Source organism: Thermobia domestica, chromosome 16 (assembly GCF_964235325.1).
Source record: "Thermobia domestica chromosome 16, izTheDome1.hap1.1, whole genome shotgun sequence".
NCBI lineage: Eukaryota > Metazoa > Arthropoda > Insecta > Zygentoma > Lepismatidae > Thermobia > Thermobia domestica.
In genome coordinates, this window is record NC_137469.1 from 158,406,461 (window position 1) to 158,423,490 (window position 17,030).

At 36.7% G+C, this 17,030-nt stretch overlaps 1 protein-coding gene across 4 annotated transcripts in view; it reads left to right on the top strand.

Annotated features, from left to right (window-relative positions):
• The window catches only part of LOC145673485 (pre-mRNA-splicing factor ISY1 homolog), a 45,045-nt gene that overhangs the window by 10,587 nt on the left and 17,428 nt on the right, over positions 1-17,030 (top strand). For all 4 annotated transcript variants that reach the window (XM_081743226.1, XM_081743227.1, XM_081743229.1 and 1 more), the window contains exons 4-6: positions 610-773; positions 5,394-5,597; positions 14,096-14,245. In XM_081743226.1, the coding sequence (XP_081599352.1) occupies positions 610-773; positions 5,394-5,597; positions 14,096-14,245 (518 nt within the window). The remainder of the gene's footprint in view (positions 1-609; positions 774-5,393; positions 5,598-14,095; positions 14,246-17,030) is intronic.

Genomic DNA, 17,030 nt, shown 5'->3' on the forward strand with positions numbered 1-17,030 from the left:
TAACTTCATAACTTATTAGCCATTACATTATCAACTATCCATAAACAACATGCTAACATAGTTTTCCTTCTTCTTTTAAACATCACATATTTGGCGTTAAAACTTAAGTTTCTCGTTGCCAACTATTTCATTTCCCAACAATATGAACGATTGTAGGGCTTTCGGTGCCTTTCCGCCAAAAATCTAACCCAGAGCTTCGTGTATCAAAGATGCGCACAAGCTACCTGGTTTATTTGGTTGTAATTATTGACTAATAGAAAATTTTATATTATTTTTGTTAGGATTTGGTGTTGGTCCAACTTTTAATAATAATAATTTCTCATTGCTTTATTATTATTTTAGAATTTGTTCAAAGAAAATCGGAACGTAAAATGTTTGACAATTAAAAAACGAACTGAAAGGAAAATAATAAATTGTGATCCTATTAATGATGAGTTTTCATTAAAGAAGACGGCTAAACGTGAAAGTCTCAAAATTCTGTTCTACTTACTTTGAAATAAGAACTTCAAAGACTTTGATAATACTACCTTAACAGTTGAATGCATAACAACTACGTTATTTTATGTCTATTTTTACCAACTATCACATGTAATCTTGTCTTCATTGAAGGACAACTCTAGCGCGCTGGAGAGCGGCTCAGCTTCAGGACCAAGGAAAAGAAAAAGAAAGGCGTCCGTACTTAGCGTCTGAATGCACTGACCTTCAGAAAGCAGAGAAATGGAGAATGCAAATTATAAGGGAAATAGCAAAGAAAGTTGCTCAGATACAAAATGGTACGTATTTATTAACCTTTTGTCAATTTTATTACATACTCCCACATGGTTTCTACAGACGTGGAAAGTCAGGGAATGATATAAGCTGTTAGGAAAATTTACCAAATATATATCATAGTAATAAAGGAACTTAAAATAAGCTACAACAGACTGCTAGTAGATATAAAGTGCATATATTTTTTTAAAAAAATAATATTTTTAAAGGATTAGATAAATTGAGATGAGCTAGCGTGTAGCTTAGTGGTGTGTCTGGCTGCCAGTCGAGCGATTCATGTTCAGTTCAAGGTGGATCTAAGAGTTTTTCATCTGGACCGTAGGTACCGGAAGTTAGCTCAGTCTTGAAAAACAAGTAACGAAGACAACTCTGGGTCCAGTCAGTTGTTCATACGTAACTTAACATTCAATTGTAATTTTGTGTAATCAGCATACATGGATTATGTATACTGTTATAGTCTACAAAACAGGTGGAATTAAAATAACAAGAAATAGAAACAAGCATGTTAAGATATGACAGCCCCAAATATTTCTAGGAAGATTTATGTATTTCTTACTTTGTAACTAAACATTAAATTGCAATATTAACATTTATCTAAAAAGAAATATCTTAGAAACAGTGTTTTATCCGTATTTTGTATTAGTGAATTAATTTTCAAGGAAGTATAACAAAGTAAAATAAAATTAATTTAATTCACAGTTCTTTGGAGAAAATCAGGTGTAGTTCCCTTCACTTCTAAATACCTATCTATAAAAAAGTAAAGAACAGATCATGAAGACCCAAGATCTGTGTGTGGAAGTAAAGGCTCTACACTTCTTGACTCCGGCAATCATGGAGATAATGATGTCAGCACCATCTTATGTCGTTTTTCTTTTTTTCAAAGATGCCTTAGGTAATCATTTTAAAGAGACTGGGAATCTCAGACTTGCCATCGAACCTTGGCCGTCTGATTGGCAAGTAGCCTTCTTTCTGACTATACTGATTTATTTTTGGTACTGCTGCAGACTTTAGACTGTGGGTGGGTATTACTTGATTATAATCCTTTTCTCTTAGTTCAACAAATGCCCTCGGCTTGAAATCGATATCGTTAACACAATCTCTAAAGTAGACTACACACTTCGTCGACGCAATAGGGAGAAGTTCCGAAAATGTCACAAGAAGCTGCCACAAATACATTTTGTGAGTACATTCGGTTTTGGCAAATCAGTGAATTATCTATTGATCGTTGTGAATTTTAAGTATAGTTTTCATCAAGAAAGAAATGCAAGAGGGGGAAAATTATAAATAAAGTACGGTGAACCATAATGCTTGTGAGGTTCTTCCCATGGTTCAGGTTCCATACCTTTCAGGCATTTGCATTAGTATTTTATCCGTGCGAAGAACCGACATGTCAGCGGCCCGAGAGTCGATAGAAGCAATGACGTTGTATATTTCGCGAATTTCTTTACTTTAAAAGACTTTGCATAATCATTATTCTTCCCGTGAGAAGAACGGCATTTCAGCCAGTAATCGAATAAATAAGATAGTTTACTGTGGCAATTACGCTATTATCACTTGGAATAATTGCCCACAAAATGGCGTGTGCGCTTGAACCTGGTAAAACAATTGAAGTTTTCAATTTTGCCACGAGATTTGGCTTTTAAATTGCTTTTAAGTGCCTGATATAACATTATTGTCACAGTATTTTCGGATCGAGAGGCTAGTGGCAATCACTCCATGAAAGTCTACAATCCTTCTTAAGCGGCTGCTGTTTTAATGCTCATCACTTCCATCTCCACCTTTTCAGAAGAATGCAGAAATCAAAGAATAACAATCGGGTTCCACTATGTAGGTATCAAAGAAATTAAAAAATAGTATTACTGAACTTGCCAATGATCTTCGCTTTTGTCCAGTTCATCTTCTAGCCTATGAGATCAGTGTTGATTTGAAGATCTATGCTTTTGAGAAACGGGTACATATCAACAAAACAAACTACCTCAGCCTAGTATGTTCTAGTTTGTTTTCTAAGGCTATAATACAAGCTTACGCGTACAATATTTTTGAAGTAACAAAAGCTGGAAAATCTTCCAAAGACAAAGACAAGCCAAGACAAGGTGTCTGTCGCTCACGAAAGTCATGAAAAAGTCACGAAATCAGAAAACGGTCATGAAAGTCAAGAAAAGTCGTGAAATTTAGCATTTGGGTCACGATATTTTTATCTACAAAATCTGTAAGTATAAATTGGAAAATTTTGTTCATTAAAACGTCAAAATTCACCACCAAAAATGTCTGTGGTCGGCTTTAGACGCTAGCAAATCGCATGCAAAGCACGCTTCTACTGCATCCATGAAAATTCGACTCGATTCGCACCCAAATTCGCTCTTGAGAATGTGACTAAATTATACGGTTTGGGAAAGAGAAGGTCACGAAAAAGCCACGAGATTTCAGTTTGGAATTTTAGTAGACACTCTGTAAAAGGTTTTTGTTTTTGCTATTTCCATGGTTTCATTCAAATTTTTAAAAATAGCCCACAAACATAAGTTAAAAGTGGAACTTTCGAATCAATCCATATGAAATGAGCCGTGAGCGTTGCTTGATCATTTTATAATCAAATTATTTTTTGTTTGAGAATTCCTACGTAATTTCAGAGTCCAAAAATCATAACTTGTAATTTTTTTCAATCAGTTTCCCAACTCTTATGCCAGCCATTTTTTGTTTGACAATATGCACTGATTGTACGGGTTAACTGATATTGCTCAGACTTGGTGAACCCTAGGTTGATTAAACAAAAACAATTTTATTCGGGAAAGAACAGTCTACCTTATGCCCAGTACATATTTAATGAAACTTGGATGCAAAATAATTCAATCTACTTAAACAGTTGGCATCGAGATTGACAAATTTGCGATGATCGAAGACATACCTCTCCAAAAAGGAATGTAATCTCAGGCTTAATTATTTGGGCTTGTTTAGCTACCTAAATGTACTAAATGAAAACCAAAAAATTAACACTGAAGGTTACTTGTTTTACAAGTTACAGCGTTTCAGAAACGAAACTTTTCGAAAAACTCGAGCTTTGTACACCTTATATCTTTGTTAGGACAAAGTTTAGAAATCTGAAACTTTGAGAGAGAAACTCACTATCGTGTGTTGTACTGGTATCCAAATAATATGTTTGAGATTTATCTATAAGTCAAGTTATAGAGCATATCAAATCACGAGAAAAACGATAAAAATATATTATGCTTATCAATAATAAATGATAATATGATCTCAATTAATGTTGTATTATATTTAAACGTACTTGTGTTACATGAAATAGCTGACTTGATGTAAATGTTAAGTGAACGCGAATTATATGAATTCTGCCTATTGGCAGGTCCTGGGACTAATGAGTTTTTTTTTCTTCTTCTTAATTTTCAGTTTGGGCCTCGATTTTCAGCTTCCTCTTTCAATTTCCAACATTTTCTTCTAATTTTCAAGTCATCGATCAGTTGTGTTGTTCTCCCTACTCCTCGCTTTCCTTCCATCTTTCCTTCTATGGCGGTATGAAGAAGCAAATTTCTTCGCAAGATGTGTCCAATCGAATTGGCCTTTCTACGAAGGATGGTGGCTAAAAGCATCCTCCTTTTCTACCCGTTTTAAAAGTCTTCGTTTGTTACTCTTTCTGTCCACTTTGTCTTCTTCATTTTCCTCCAACACCACATTTCGAATATTAAATATTTCTTCTCTAACTTCCGTAATGTCAAAGTCACTGAACCATATAGTCCAATGCTCCATGTATAGCACTTGACCAGTTTCTTCCTTAGTCCAATATTAAGACAACTAGTTAAGAGTGACCTTTTCTTGTTGAATGCTTCTTTGACTACAATTCTTGACTTGATCTCTCTGGTGCAATACGTGTCTTTTGTCAAAATACTTTCCAGATACTTGAAATGGTCGACCTCTTCAAGTATTCTTTGTTCTACTCTGACCCGTAAGGGCGAATTTCCACGTGATATTCTCATGACTTGCGGATAATTAGAAAATTCAGCTCAGGCCTATTTAGTCACTGTTTAATAACACGGTTTGTATGAGGGATACGATTGATAGAAACACTTTTTGGTTCGAATAAAACTATTGCTATATTTGTCATTCCTGAATCCTGTTTGTCTTTCTACTGTGATTTGCATTCATTAAAGTTCGATGTTCCTTCACTAGTGCTATATTTTCTGCCAGTAACTGATGTACAGTCCGCAGCAAAAACCATGCAACATGAGCATGTAAGTTTCTTGTGAAACTACGCCTAACAGCGCAGGGAATCAACATAACGTCTAAGTGGCACGAATCACGCCAGGAGAAACCTCGGCGTCTTCCCCTGCACACTTATTTTGGATCAAAAGACTTCGTCGTCTCACAATAAACTTACATGCTCATGTTGCAGGTTTTTTGCTGCGCACTGTACATTATGAAATGAAAACTGTTGTAGGCAAACAAATACCAACCGATTACGTGGGTGTGTTTTGTTTGGGATGACTAATAATGAACATGTTTTAATCAAAGGCATATATAAAGCAGTCTATTCGTAAAATTTCATTCTTTAAATCTTAAAACTCCTCTTGTGTATCCTTAGAAGTTAATTTGATCTTTTGTACCCTATTTTGTAGCTGGACTTGGCGAATTCAGAATTCGTGATCTCAATGATGAAATTAATAAACTACTTCGGGAGAAAGGCCATTGGGAAGTTCAAATACGAGAACTTGGAGGTCCAGACTATGCGAAAGTTGGACCACGAATGTTGGACCATGAAGGCAAGGAAGTACCAGGGAATCGGGGATACAAGTATTTTGGGGCTGCCAAAGATTTACCAGGTAAGATAGTCTGTAATAAGGAGAATGTCTGGAACAATGCATGTAAATTCTCAAGAACCCGTCTGTTCCTATTATCCATCAAAGAGCTTCCACAATGCAAAAGAACGTATATGAATATTATTACATTAAGACATAAACAGCCAGAACTAAATCTGGATGAAAGGAATTTGGACAACAACATCAAAAGTTTTACTCAAAAATTTCAATTATCTTGAAATTTATCGCGCCTTGCTGTTCTGAGAAGGCAAATGCTTCAAAGTGTTCTCTCTCAAAGAGCCAGCTGGATTTAGGTAAATATGAAGTATAAAATTTAATGCATGTACTTATTGGCCAGCGAGTGCTCATCATTCTTCGCTTTGTCAGTTACATTTTATAATTTTGCGTTCCAGTTTTTCAACTAAGTGTTTTGTACCATGATGTCCACGTTCTAAAAAGCCAAGGAAATGGATTTTAGTCAGGAAAACAAAAGAAAATGCTTATAAAATCAGGAAATGTCACGGAAAATACAGTAGAATACTTCGAATTTCTCCTCAGAATTCTCTTTCAAAGCTAGAAAACCTAGAGACTTTATTTATTTTTATTATCTTTTTTTTTTTCGTTTATGACTGTATAACTTATCACAATTATTTATGTCAATACATATTACATATTTTATATTATACAGAGGAAATCGCTCTTTTCAAACTGTGCTATTGTCAGTGTTTTAATGTTTCATAAGTCTTATGTTAACATATTTTAATAATAATACATTTTGTAATTTTAAGTTAATTTGTAATTTGTAATTGTAACTTAATACACTTTGTATACCTTTGTAATCGTGTGTATATAATGTAAAAAAAAGTAGAATATATATAGGTACTCATTTTTTGTACTTAGGTACAGGTACAGGATACTGACCAAAATTGTACCTAGGTACAGGTATTAGGTACTGATCAAAGTACCTAGGGTACTTTTCTAGGTATAAGTTGCTACCCAAGAATTTTCATATATAAAATGAAGTCGTCTGTCAAATGAAGTTAGAATGTAATATTTAATTATAGTAGGAGACCATGGATGGGGGAGGGAGCTTCTTCTACATTAGATAAGGACAGTTGAGTTTTGTAGATTAAGAGTGCATATCCATTTTGGCGCTCAGTGAACGTATTTATATTTTCTGGTTCATTTCTCAAATGTCTTTCGATATGTGAAATATTTTCTTTGGAAAATGTGTGTTGAGCTTTGTAACAAACCTTATCCAAAGGAAAGTATTGCAAATCAACCAGAAAACACAAATATGCTCACTAGTCGAGCAAAATGTATTCATTTCCTTTTGCCTCAGTTGTTTCTCGCATTTATATCTGAAATTTCCGGATTTTTCTTTGATTTTGTACTGCTAAATATTATTTTCACAACAACAATTATCAGTTAATACATGTAACTGAAATACTAGTATTTAATGAATTCAATATTTGCAGAGTACTTACCAACTAGTTGAGAAATGACGAAAAATCTCGAAGGAAAGTCCACACGATCACAGACTACACAATTTTCTCGAAAGCTCAATGTATTTCCTTAACAGAAATTCTATTTCCCGTGCGCTTGGAAGCTTAAGTACAACATTGACAGCGAACAGGAAACACACACAATTCGTACTCGGTCACTGTTTAAGAAGCGATCTATTTTATATTATTTGAAAATGACTACAAAAAATGCAATTTATATTAATAAAAAATGAGCAATTTTTTCCATGATTGAAAAACAAACACTTAATCCCCTTGTCCTTCACTGCGGCTTTTACTAATACACTGCGAGGCTAAATAAAGCAGTTCGAGTTTCACCAGTAGCAAAATTTCAGATTTTTCATTTCTTCTCCGTAGCGTAACTTTATTTCAAAAGGAGTAAAGTTTCAAACATATCGTCAGTTAGACGATTTCTTCTCGCAGTCAAAATTTGTACTCCGGTGCTTAAAAGGCGCTCGACTGGGTCAGATGAGGGCAAAATTGTATTATATTTCAAAACGATCTGTTTCACAATTGGGAACGAATGCAGTGCTGACAGATCTTTTATTTTGTCCTCCAAATAGAACTGTACTTGCATTTTGGCTGTATGACCTGCTGATGAAAGCGTGCCTGAGGAAGGCTTTTGATTCAGAAAATCAGAAAAGTCATCAGAATCGCAGTCGGAAAGCTCTGACATTGCTTTGCTCCTAAATCACTGGTTTTAAGTTCTGACAACTTTGCAGCTTCGCTAAACAATAACTGCTTGCACATGTTGAGCTTCTCGGGATCAGATTCGATCCAGTTTATTTTGAACTTCGGGATAGTGCAAGTTGCGAGAACGTACGCCTTGCTCGAGGAAGAACCTATGTCAATCACTGATGCGAAGAGACTCTCCAAGCCATCCAAGATAGAGTTTACAAGAGGAGAACAGATTTCCAAATGTGTGAAGGAGTAATGTTTCGATTTCACTTGATACACTACAGGTAAAACAAATCCCAAATAATAATTGTCGCCCTTCAGTTTGTCCAGCGCTGACGCCAAAGGATTCATAACTGATATATTCACTCAAAAAATCAGTGTCAGATGTTTTGAACGTGCCTATGTTCAATCGCTCGCATATGTCTCCTAGATGACTTTTGATCGAAACAATTTTTGTGATCGAGTAGAATGAAGAATTCCATCTTGAAGTAACAAATAATGATATAGCTGAACTTCGATCATTGGTGAAGCAGATAACGAATTATGATTCACTGAAAATTAATGTGTGAGAGATGGATCAAAAAATTTCTTTCAAAGAAACAAGAAAATCTGCAATATTTATTTTGTGTGCAACCTACCTAAGAAATGTATCTAAAAAAAATAAGTACTAGGTACAGGAAAAGCGTACCTAGGTACAGGTACTAAATAATAAGTGTACCTAGGTACGAGCCTTAGGTACGCGTTTTGTACCTTTGGTACTTCCCATTAAAATCGCAGCACTCAGAAGAAGATGTGGTAGAAGTGTAAAACTTGGCAACAGAGAGATAATAAGAAGAGAAGAAAATTATTACACTTAGAGGTCGGTGATGTGACGTGACATGCGTAGCAGGTTTGCGGAACCTCCATAATCTAGTAGCGTATAGATCCTCCACGGACGGCCAGAACTGCTGCAACACGATGAGGCATGGATGTCTGCTTGAAGTATGACGTCCCAAGCGGCTTCCACTTGACACCAAAGCTCCTCAACATTAGGCGAAGGAAACATGTGTTACACCAGGCTTGCTTAATCGGTGAGAGATGGGGCGAACGTGCGGGCCACGGGAGCAGGAACACGTGGTTAGCTTCCAGGAATGCGAAGGCATTCCTTCCAACATGGGATTGCGCACATTATTGGAAAGTGACATTATACAATCCATAGATTAATGGGAAAACAAAAGGTGTGAGCGCCACTGTGATAAACCGTTGGCTGTTCAATGTGTCCCTGGAATGCGTACGAGACGCAAACGGACAGCTAAGGCAACGGCATCCCACACCATTATGCCCAGTGAAGGGCCTATGTAACGATGCATATGTCCTGATGCCTACTGCCACGGTACTAAGAGACACGTATACGTCCATCCTAATGATGTAGACAGAAGCGGGTTTTATTGGAGAAGAGTACGCTATTCCATGTCTCAATCCATGCACGATGATGTTCGCACCACGTCTGACGCGCACGCCTATGTTGTACTTGCAGAGGAATCCGCAGCAATGGGCGGCGAGAGAAAATTTCCCGTTCCGCCAAACGATGAAGTACGGTTCGTGGGGACACGACGTCGTAAAATCGCCCCTACTTTCTGCACTAGCCGTCTTGATGTGGGCGTATGGTCTTTTAGGATCATACGTATTAGATGTCTGTCCTCGCGGTCCATCGGCTGACGTGGACGTTGCGAACCTCTACGTTGCTCTACTGTGTCTTCATGTACCCACTGGCTCCACACTGTGCCACGGTAGATACATTTCGTCCTACTTGCTACCGGTCTCTCGGTACAGTAAACCACAATCACGGTATGCATTAGTTCGACCCTGATCGAACTGCGAAATCTGCTGAAAACGCTGCTGTATTCGACGGCAAGACATTGCTCACGACCACTCACATTCACCTGTCTTGTGCGCTTTTCTGGCCTGCTCACGGTACCTCTTCCCAGTTGGCGTGGTGGCAGGCGCATGTGACGCACGACGGCCTTGACCACCTAATCATTTCCTTCTACAATCATCCCCTACTCTGTGTGCAAATTTCGTACTCTTCCGATAATTCCTTCCGGGTGTTGCAATTTTAATGGCGAGCATTTTTTATATATATAGCAGTAAACATGAGGGTTGGCTGGCTATAGGGATAGTGGAGGCCTAAATAGTCAGGGAAATTGGGAACGAATTTTCTGTGGACACCCTCTTTGTACATAGTGATCCTCTGTACCGGGAACACACTGTTTTCATACGAAGAAGTTGTAAAATCTGTGATTTTGATGTTGATTATTAGAAATATGAAGTTTTTGTGCCGTTTTCCTCTGTACATTGTGACTGACGAAGGAAACGGAAATATTCTTGACAATGAGGCATAAGAAAGTCAATTTATTATGGAATGATAATTTCATTCTTTTGTTGCAGGGAAAGGCATCAATAATCTTTTGCTAGCTTTTGGAAGTTTCTCATTACAAAAAGAATGTCCGAAATGTGTATGAAAATCACTTGAATGTAATTCAATAAAATAATGTACATTCTGCAATGTTGAGTAGGAGGCTATAATTAAGTTTTGAAAACGAATCTGGGTAGTTTCCCCCCGTATTAGTGAATAACTGAGACAGTAATTTCGTGAAGCCAGTTCGAAACTACTTTTGATGACTAATAAATCAAATGGTACTAATAGTCGAATTCTCGTTCTTAGTTTCAAGATAAGGTCAGAAAGTTCAGAAGGAGACACTATAAAATGAATTAAATAGGTATAAATGTAAACACTAATTATAAAATATAAACGGTTGGTAACGACAGTGAACATTTGATTATGATATTTTAAATTCGATTCAGAGTACCTATATGAGAGTTTAATTTTCAGATAAAAAATAAATAAAATGTTTAATGTCTTTTATAAATTATAAAGAAATTTTTAAACATTTTAATAACCTTACTTTACCCATATTGTGATTTGTATCTAAAAGCCTTGATGTTGAGGCATCGTTGTTCAGTGTGTTACCTATATGTTATAAAGTGTATCGTGTGTGTTTCATTTCGTCACACCAATGTGAGTGTCTTGGCACACATATAGAACTTGATTAACATAAATAAGATGCAGATTAATGAAGAAAGAAAGAAAGAAAAAAGATATTTTTGGATCCTACCAATCTGTTATCAGGATGGATTCTACCGACTTGTATATTTACGTCCTGTATCCGCAGCGAGGTTGTGTAGAACGAGACCTACAGTATGAAGTGGGATCTGAACCACTCTAATACGTTCTAGGCTCTCCAACAGGGAATCAAACTCGGGACTTTGTGCACCTAAAGCACACGAGTCTATCCCATAGACAAGCTAGGAGTGTATCTATCGTCAGCTAGTATGTCGAACTTTGGGATTCATTCCCTTTATCTGAAGCTAAAATCAAACCATAATTTATATTTTAATGTCCATACATTTTTTTTTATTCGATGAAATGAATTAGCTGGGAGGTCGAAAAGTCTTTGTTTTTTTTCTTTTCTTTTCTTTCTTTCTTTTTTTTTCTTTTTTCTTTTTTTAAAAAAAAGCTTGTAATATATGTTAATACAAAATTGAGGTATATATCAATGCGGTAGGCTTTTCTTGGAACGCTTCCAGTGTAACTTCGAATTTCTTCCACCGTTATTAGTTGCCAGAGATGGCCGGAGTGCTCAGGGTGCCCACGCTATATGAGCAGAGAAGTGTTATTTGTTTTCTGTAGTGCAAAAAACACACAGCTACAGATATCCACAGGAAAATGAAGCTGGTGTATATGGCGACAAGTGTTCAGTAGTGCGAAGTATGCAGTAGTGTGCAGTAAATGTGAAAATTGACATCAGGGTATTCGGGATGTTGATGATGTGATATTCTATGACAACGCAAAAGCACACGTGGGGAACAAAACGACGAGAAACATGTGGTACGGTGGTGCAAGTGCCATATTAGGTGTAGCGATTATGTGAAAATACAGACAGAGGTTCGTAGAACGTTGTGTATATCGTGTTTCGTTTATGGTCTGTAATCTAATAATAAGTCAGTAGGCGCGAGGACATATATTCATTCGATTTCTCTTCATATATTCATTCTGATAACTTTATTTCTGTAGTAAGTCGATATATTTATTCTGAGTAAAAATAAATTTAATTTCAACAGTTTCAGCAGTAAAACGCAGTCTAAGTACTAGAAAATTTGCGAAGAGATATATAAGGTTCGCATATTACAGACAGTATCGATATTATTAGTTAAAATCAGTTACTTAAAATTTTACATAAAACTATAAGATACTGACTTTCAAAGGTCAGCTTGAAAGGGTGAAGTACGATTATAAAAGAAGGATTCAGTCGCACAGAAATCTACCTCAAGAGTTCCTGTCTTAAGAGAAACATAGGAACTGTGTTAGCGATTTAACATTTTCAGATTTGAAGACACCACGCATAACTCTTGTCTTCTCAGTCCTTTGTTTTCAGCTAAATTTATTTTTTCTTTGTTAAAAACAGGTTGGGAAAATTTTGGTAATCTTGAGCAGAATCTTCAGAAATCACTCCAAGGTTTCAAATTCGCAAGAGCTCATGACAAGATTCAGCAACTATACAATAGTGGATATTGAAATATACGAGGTCTATCGAGAAAAAAAAACGAACTTTTAATTATAACGCTACGTACGTTTTGTGGTAGTTGTTCAGATTTATATCCTTCAAAAGATTATGATTTGAATTAGATTTCTGGGCTGTTGGCATCTAAGGCCATTTAGCCTGCCACGTATAGGAGGGATGACGTCCCTGGGCGAGCACACTATCCGATGAAAGGTAGCGGCTCTGGACCATTATGTTAGGCACCGTCCCGGAATTTAGCTGGTGTGAATGAGGGAAACCTAAGAAAAACCTCATTCAAGATGGCTGGCCTGAACAAACTGTTAAACTTTTTCGACCTAGTGTCCCCACCGGGAATCGAACCCGGAACTGCTCGCACTAAAGGCGAAAACATCCTTCAAAAGAGTCCCGTCTACTATTAATACATCGTTCTCAGTGCCTCTTCCACTGTTGAAACGCATTCTGGAACTCACGTTTTTGAATAGCCTGGAGATATCGTTGCGAATTTTTTGTTACCTTTTCTGTAGATTGGAAATGGAGACCACTCACTGTGGATTTCAACTTCGGGAATAGAAAGAAGTCTGCAGGTATCAAATCAGGCGAGTAGGGTGGTTAAGGCACACAACACTCATATTGTTCTTCGCCAAAAAACTTCCTAATGAGAAGAGTCAAATGGCCAGGGGCATTGTCATAATGGACCATCCGTGCTTTATTTTTCCAGGCTTTTGGTCTCTTTCTCACAGGCTCCCTCAAACACCTCACCACGTCTAAATAATACTCTTCGTTCACGATTTGAATATGTTAGACATATTCATAATGAACAAAAATCAAAGAAAACAAAAAGCATCATTTTAACGTTTGAGTGACTTTGACATGCTTTGTTGGGTCCCGGCGAAGATATTCTCTCTCATTAGAATGACTATTCCTTTGTTTCAACCTCATGGCCGTAGGCTCGTCTTTTCACCTGTTATGATGTTTTTCGGGAAGCTGCCGTTATCGCCTGCAGGATTCAAAAGATCTTTACAGGTTTCCGCACATGTTTATCTTTTTTGGAACAGTGGAACGAAGTTTGCAAATAATACGATGCATGTTAAGTTTTTCAACTAAAATCACATGATTGGACGATTTATTGATTTCTACTTCGTCAGCTATTTCGCGGATGATCGAACGACGATTTTCCCTACAACATCCGTGCATTTTATGAACGTAAACGTCATCACATGTTGCTACTGAGAGTCCAGACTTTATCTCTTCTTTCATGGATGGTCTTCCTGATTTGCAACACTGAAACTACTCATAGCACTGGGTTTAGTTCATATAATCCTTTCCATATACTTCCTGCAACATTTTCAAACCGAGTGTCTTCTCGAGTTTGAAACAAAATTTAATGCACACATGCTGCTCTTCCGAAATTTTCATTTTCGAAATACCACAAAATCGCCACAAGTACGAATCACAAGTTCATTCCAACGCTTGTAGCCTCACAAAGCAGAAAAATGCATTTATCGTTGAAATGTTAGAAGAACCTCACTACGCGGCATTGGCAACCACAAAGTCAAGGACAGTTTTGTTGATCGTATTTTTTGGAAGCTCTATTTGTTTCTGGACAGACCTCATTGTTAATAATAAATGTTTATATAAAAACTAATTGATTTCATCTGTTCCAGTAGGACAGTTTTTACAGAAACACTCAAAATTCTGTATTTTTTTTTTTTTTCTGTAGGAGTTCGCGAACTGTTTGAGCAGGAACCTCCGCCACCACCACGAAAAACACGTGCAGAACTCATGAAAGACATAGACGCTGATTATTATGGATATAGAGACGACGACGATGGAATTCTTGCTCCATTAGAGCAGGAAGAAGAAAAGAAAGGTAAGAATGCACAACAGAATGAGCGAGGGTAAAAGGGAGATCGATCTGGTTAGTCCAGTTACATTCAGATTCAAAGTGCAAATAAATAAAATTGTGGCGATCTGGTTAGTCCAGTTACATTCAGATTCAAAGTGCAAATAAATAAAATTGTCTTGTGGAAAACTGTGATTTAAATAGATACTATATAGGGCCGTCGAATTAGATATCGATTGTGTACATAATTAGTAGTAGTTTTTTCTTCTGTAATTGTGTCTTTCATCAACATACTAAAAATCCTTTCTGACCCGACTTGTGCTAAGGCCGCCATGTTTAAAAGTGGCTAACAAGAGGCACTTTATTCGGCTTTTTACTAATTTCTCAAAAATGGTTAATTTTAGAAAGAAAAGGAACTAGACCAAATTGAAATAGCAGAAAATTCCGTATTAAACATATTTTTAAGATTTTACCAAAACTAACCAATTTTACCAAAACTAACCAATCTCCAGAAACGATAGTCAATTTCCGGAAATTATTAAAAAGTACCTGAAAATTTGCCAATTTTATCAGAATACTTTCAGATTTTATGATCATTATTAATTTCGAAATGTTTTATTATTATTATTATTAAAAATTTAATGTCTTTACGACAGAGGAAATATTCAGTAGTAGTCCCCCCGTTATGCGCGAATGACTCATCCTCACTCTCTTTTATGACCGGGGTGAAAGGTCAATGACCTGGCCCGGGGGCAATGACCTAGGGGTACCTAGGACCACCCCCTCTAAATTTTGGCAGGGGTACCTTGGCCCACCCCCTAAATTTTGGCAGGGGTACATAGGACCACCCCCCTTAAATTTTGGAAATTGCCAAATCTAAAAATTTGGTATGGTAGCCTAGGACCATAGTATGTACATCTATCAGTATTGGGTGTCTATGTCGTTCCCTTTCATGGGTAAAAAATTTCCAAAAATTCAAATTTCGGAGGTTTTTGACCTAATTTATCCCCTTGGATGAGGTGTTATTACCCTATATGGTTATATGGGCGTATACAGGGGTTCATTACCTATCATAAGACATGGGTATATTAATGCACCCCTTGAAATTTTTGGGAGGGGTACCTTGGCCCACCCCTTAAATTTTGGAAATTGACCAATTTCAACATTGGGTATTATAGTACAGGACCCTAATATGTATTATGATAAATTTGGGTGGTCCACCTCGTTCCCTTCTAGGGGTACAAAATTGCCAAAAATATAAACAAGCAATACGTAGTACCACGTGTTTGGTTTTTGGTCGATTTTATCACCTTTGATGAGGTGTTATTATCCTATATAGTTATATGGTTATGTATAGGGGTCCAGTACCTTTCATAAGATATGGGTATATTTGTGCACTCCTTTAAAAATTTGGGAGGGGTACTTTGGCCCACCCCTTAAATTTTGGAAATTGCCCAATTTAAACATTTGGTATTATAGTATAGGACGCTAATATGGATCACTATAAATTTGGGTGGTCCATCTCGTTTCCTTTTAGGGGTACAAAATTGTCAAAATATAAACGTAAGCAATACGTTGTACCACGTGTTTGGTCTTTTGGCCCAATTTATCATCTTGGATGAGGTTCTATTACCTTATATGGTTATGTATAGGGGTCTATTCCATATCATAAGATATAGGTACATTTGTGCACCCCGGGAGGGGTACTTTGGCCCACCCCTTAAATTTTAGAAATTGCTCATTTTATATATTTGGTATTATAGTACTGGACCCTAACATGTATTATTATGATAAATTTCAGTGGTTCACCTCGTTCCCTTTTAGGGGTACGAAATTGCCAAAATATAAACGTAAGCAATACGTTGTACCACGTGTTTGGTTTTGACCTAAGTTATCCCCTTGGATGAGGTTCTATTACCTTATATGGTTATATGGTTATGTATAGGGGTCTATTCCCTATCATAAGACATAGGTACATTTGTGCACTCCTTTAAAAATTTGGGAGGGGTACTTTGGCCCACCCCTTTAATTTTGGAAATTGCCCCTTTTACATGTTTGGTATTATAGTATAGAACCCTAATATATATTACTATAAATTTGGGTGGTTCACCACGTTTCCTTTGATGGGTACGAAATTGCCAAATTTTAGTACAACCACGTGTTTGGTTTTGGCTCAATTTATCCCCTTGGATGAGGTCCTATTACCTTATATGGTTATATGATCATGTATAGGGTCCATTCCATATCCCCTTAAATTTTGGAAATTTTCCAATTTAAGCATTCGGTATCATAGTACATGACCTCAACATGTATCATGATAAATTTGGGTGGTCCATCTTGTTCCTTTTCATGGGTAAAAATTACTAAAATATAAACATAAGCAATATGTTGTACCATGCGTTTGGTTTTTGGCCCAATTTCTTCCCTTTGATGGGGTTCTATTACCTTATATGGTTATATGGTCATGTATATGGGTTCATTTCCTATCATAAGACATGGGTACATTGACGCACCCCTTGAAAAATTTGGGAGGGGTATTTTGGCTCATCCACTCGGTTTTAGAAATTGTTTTAATATAAGCATTTGGTATCATAGTACAGGACTTCAATATGTACCACTATAAATTTGGATGGTCCACATCGTTCCCTTTCATGGGTAAAGAACTACCAAAAATCGAATTTCGGAGGTTATTGACACCTATTTAGCACGTTATATGGTTTATTACCTTTATATGTTTATGTTCCCTTTTAAATTTGGGAATTATCAAATAACAAAATTCGGTAAACGTTTTCTAGGACCCATTGGTGTTCCT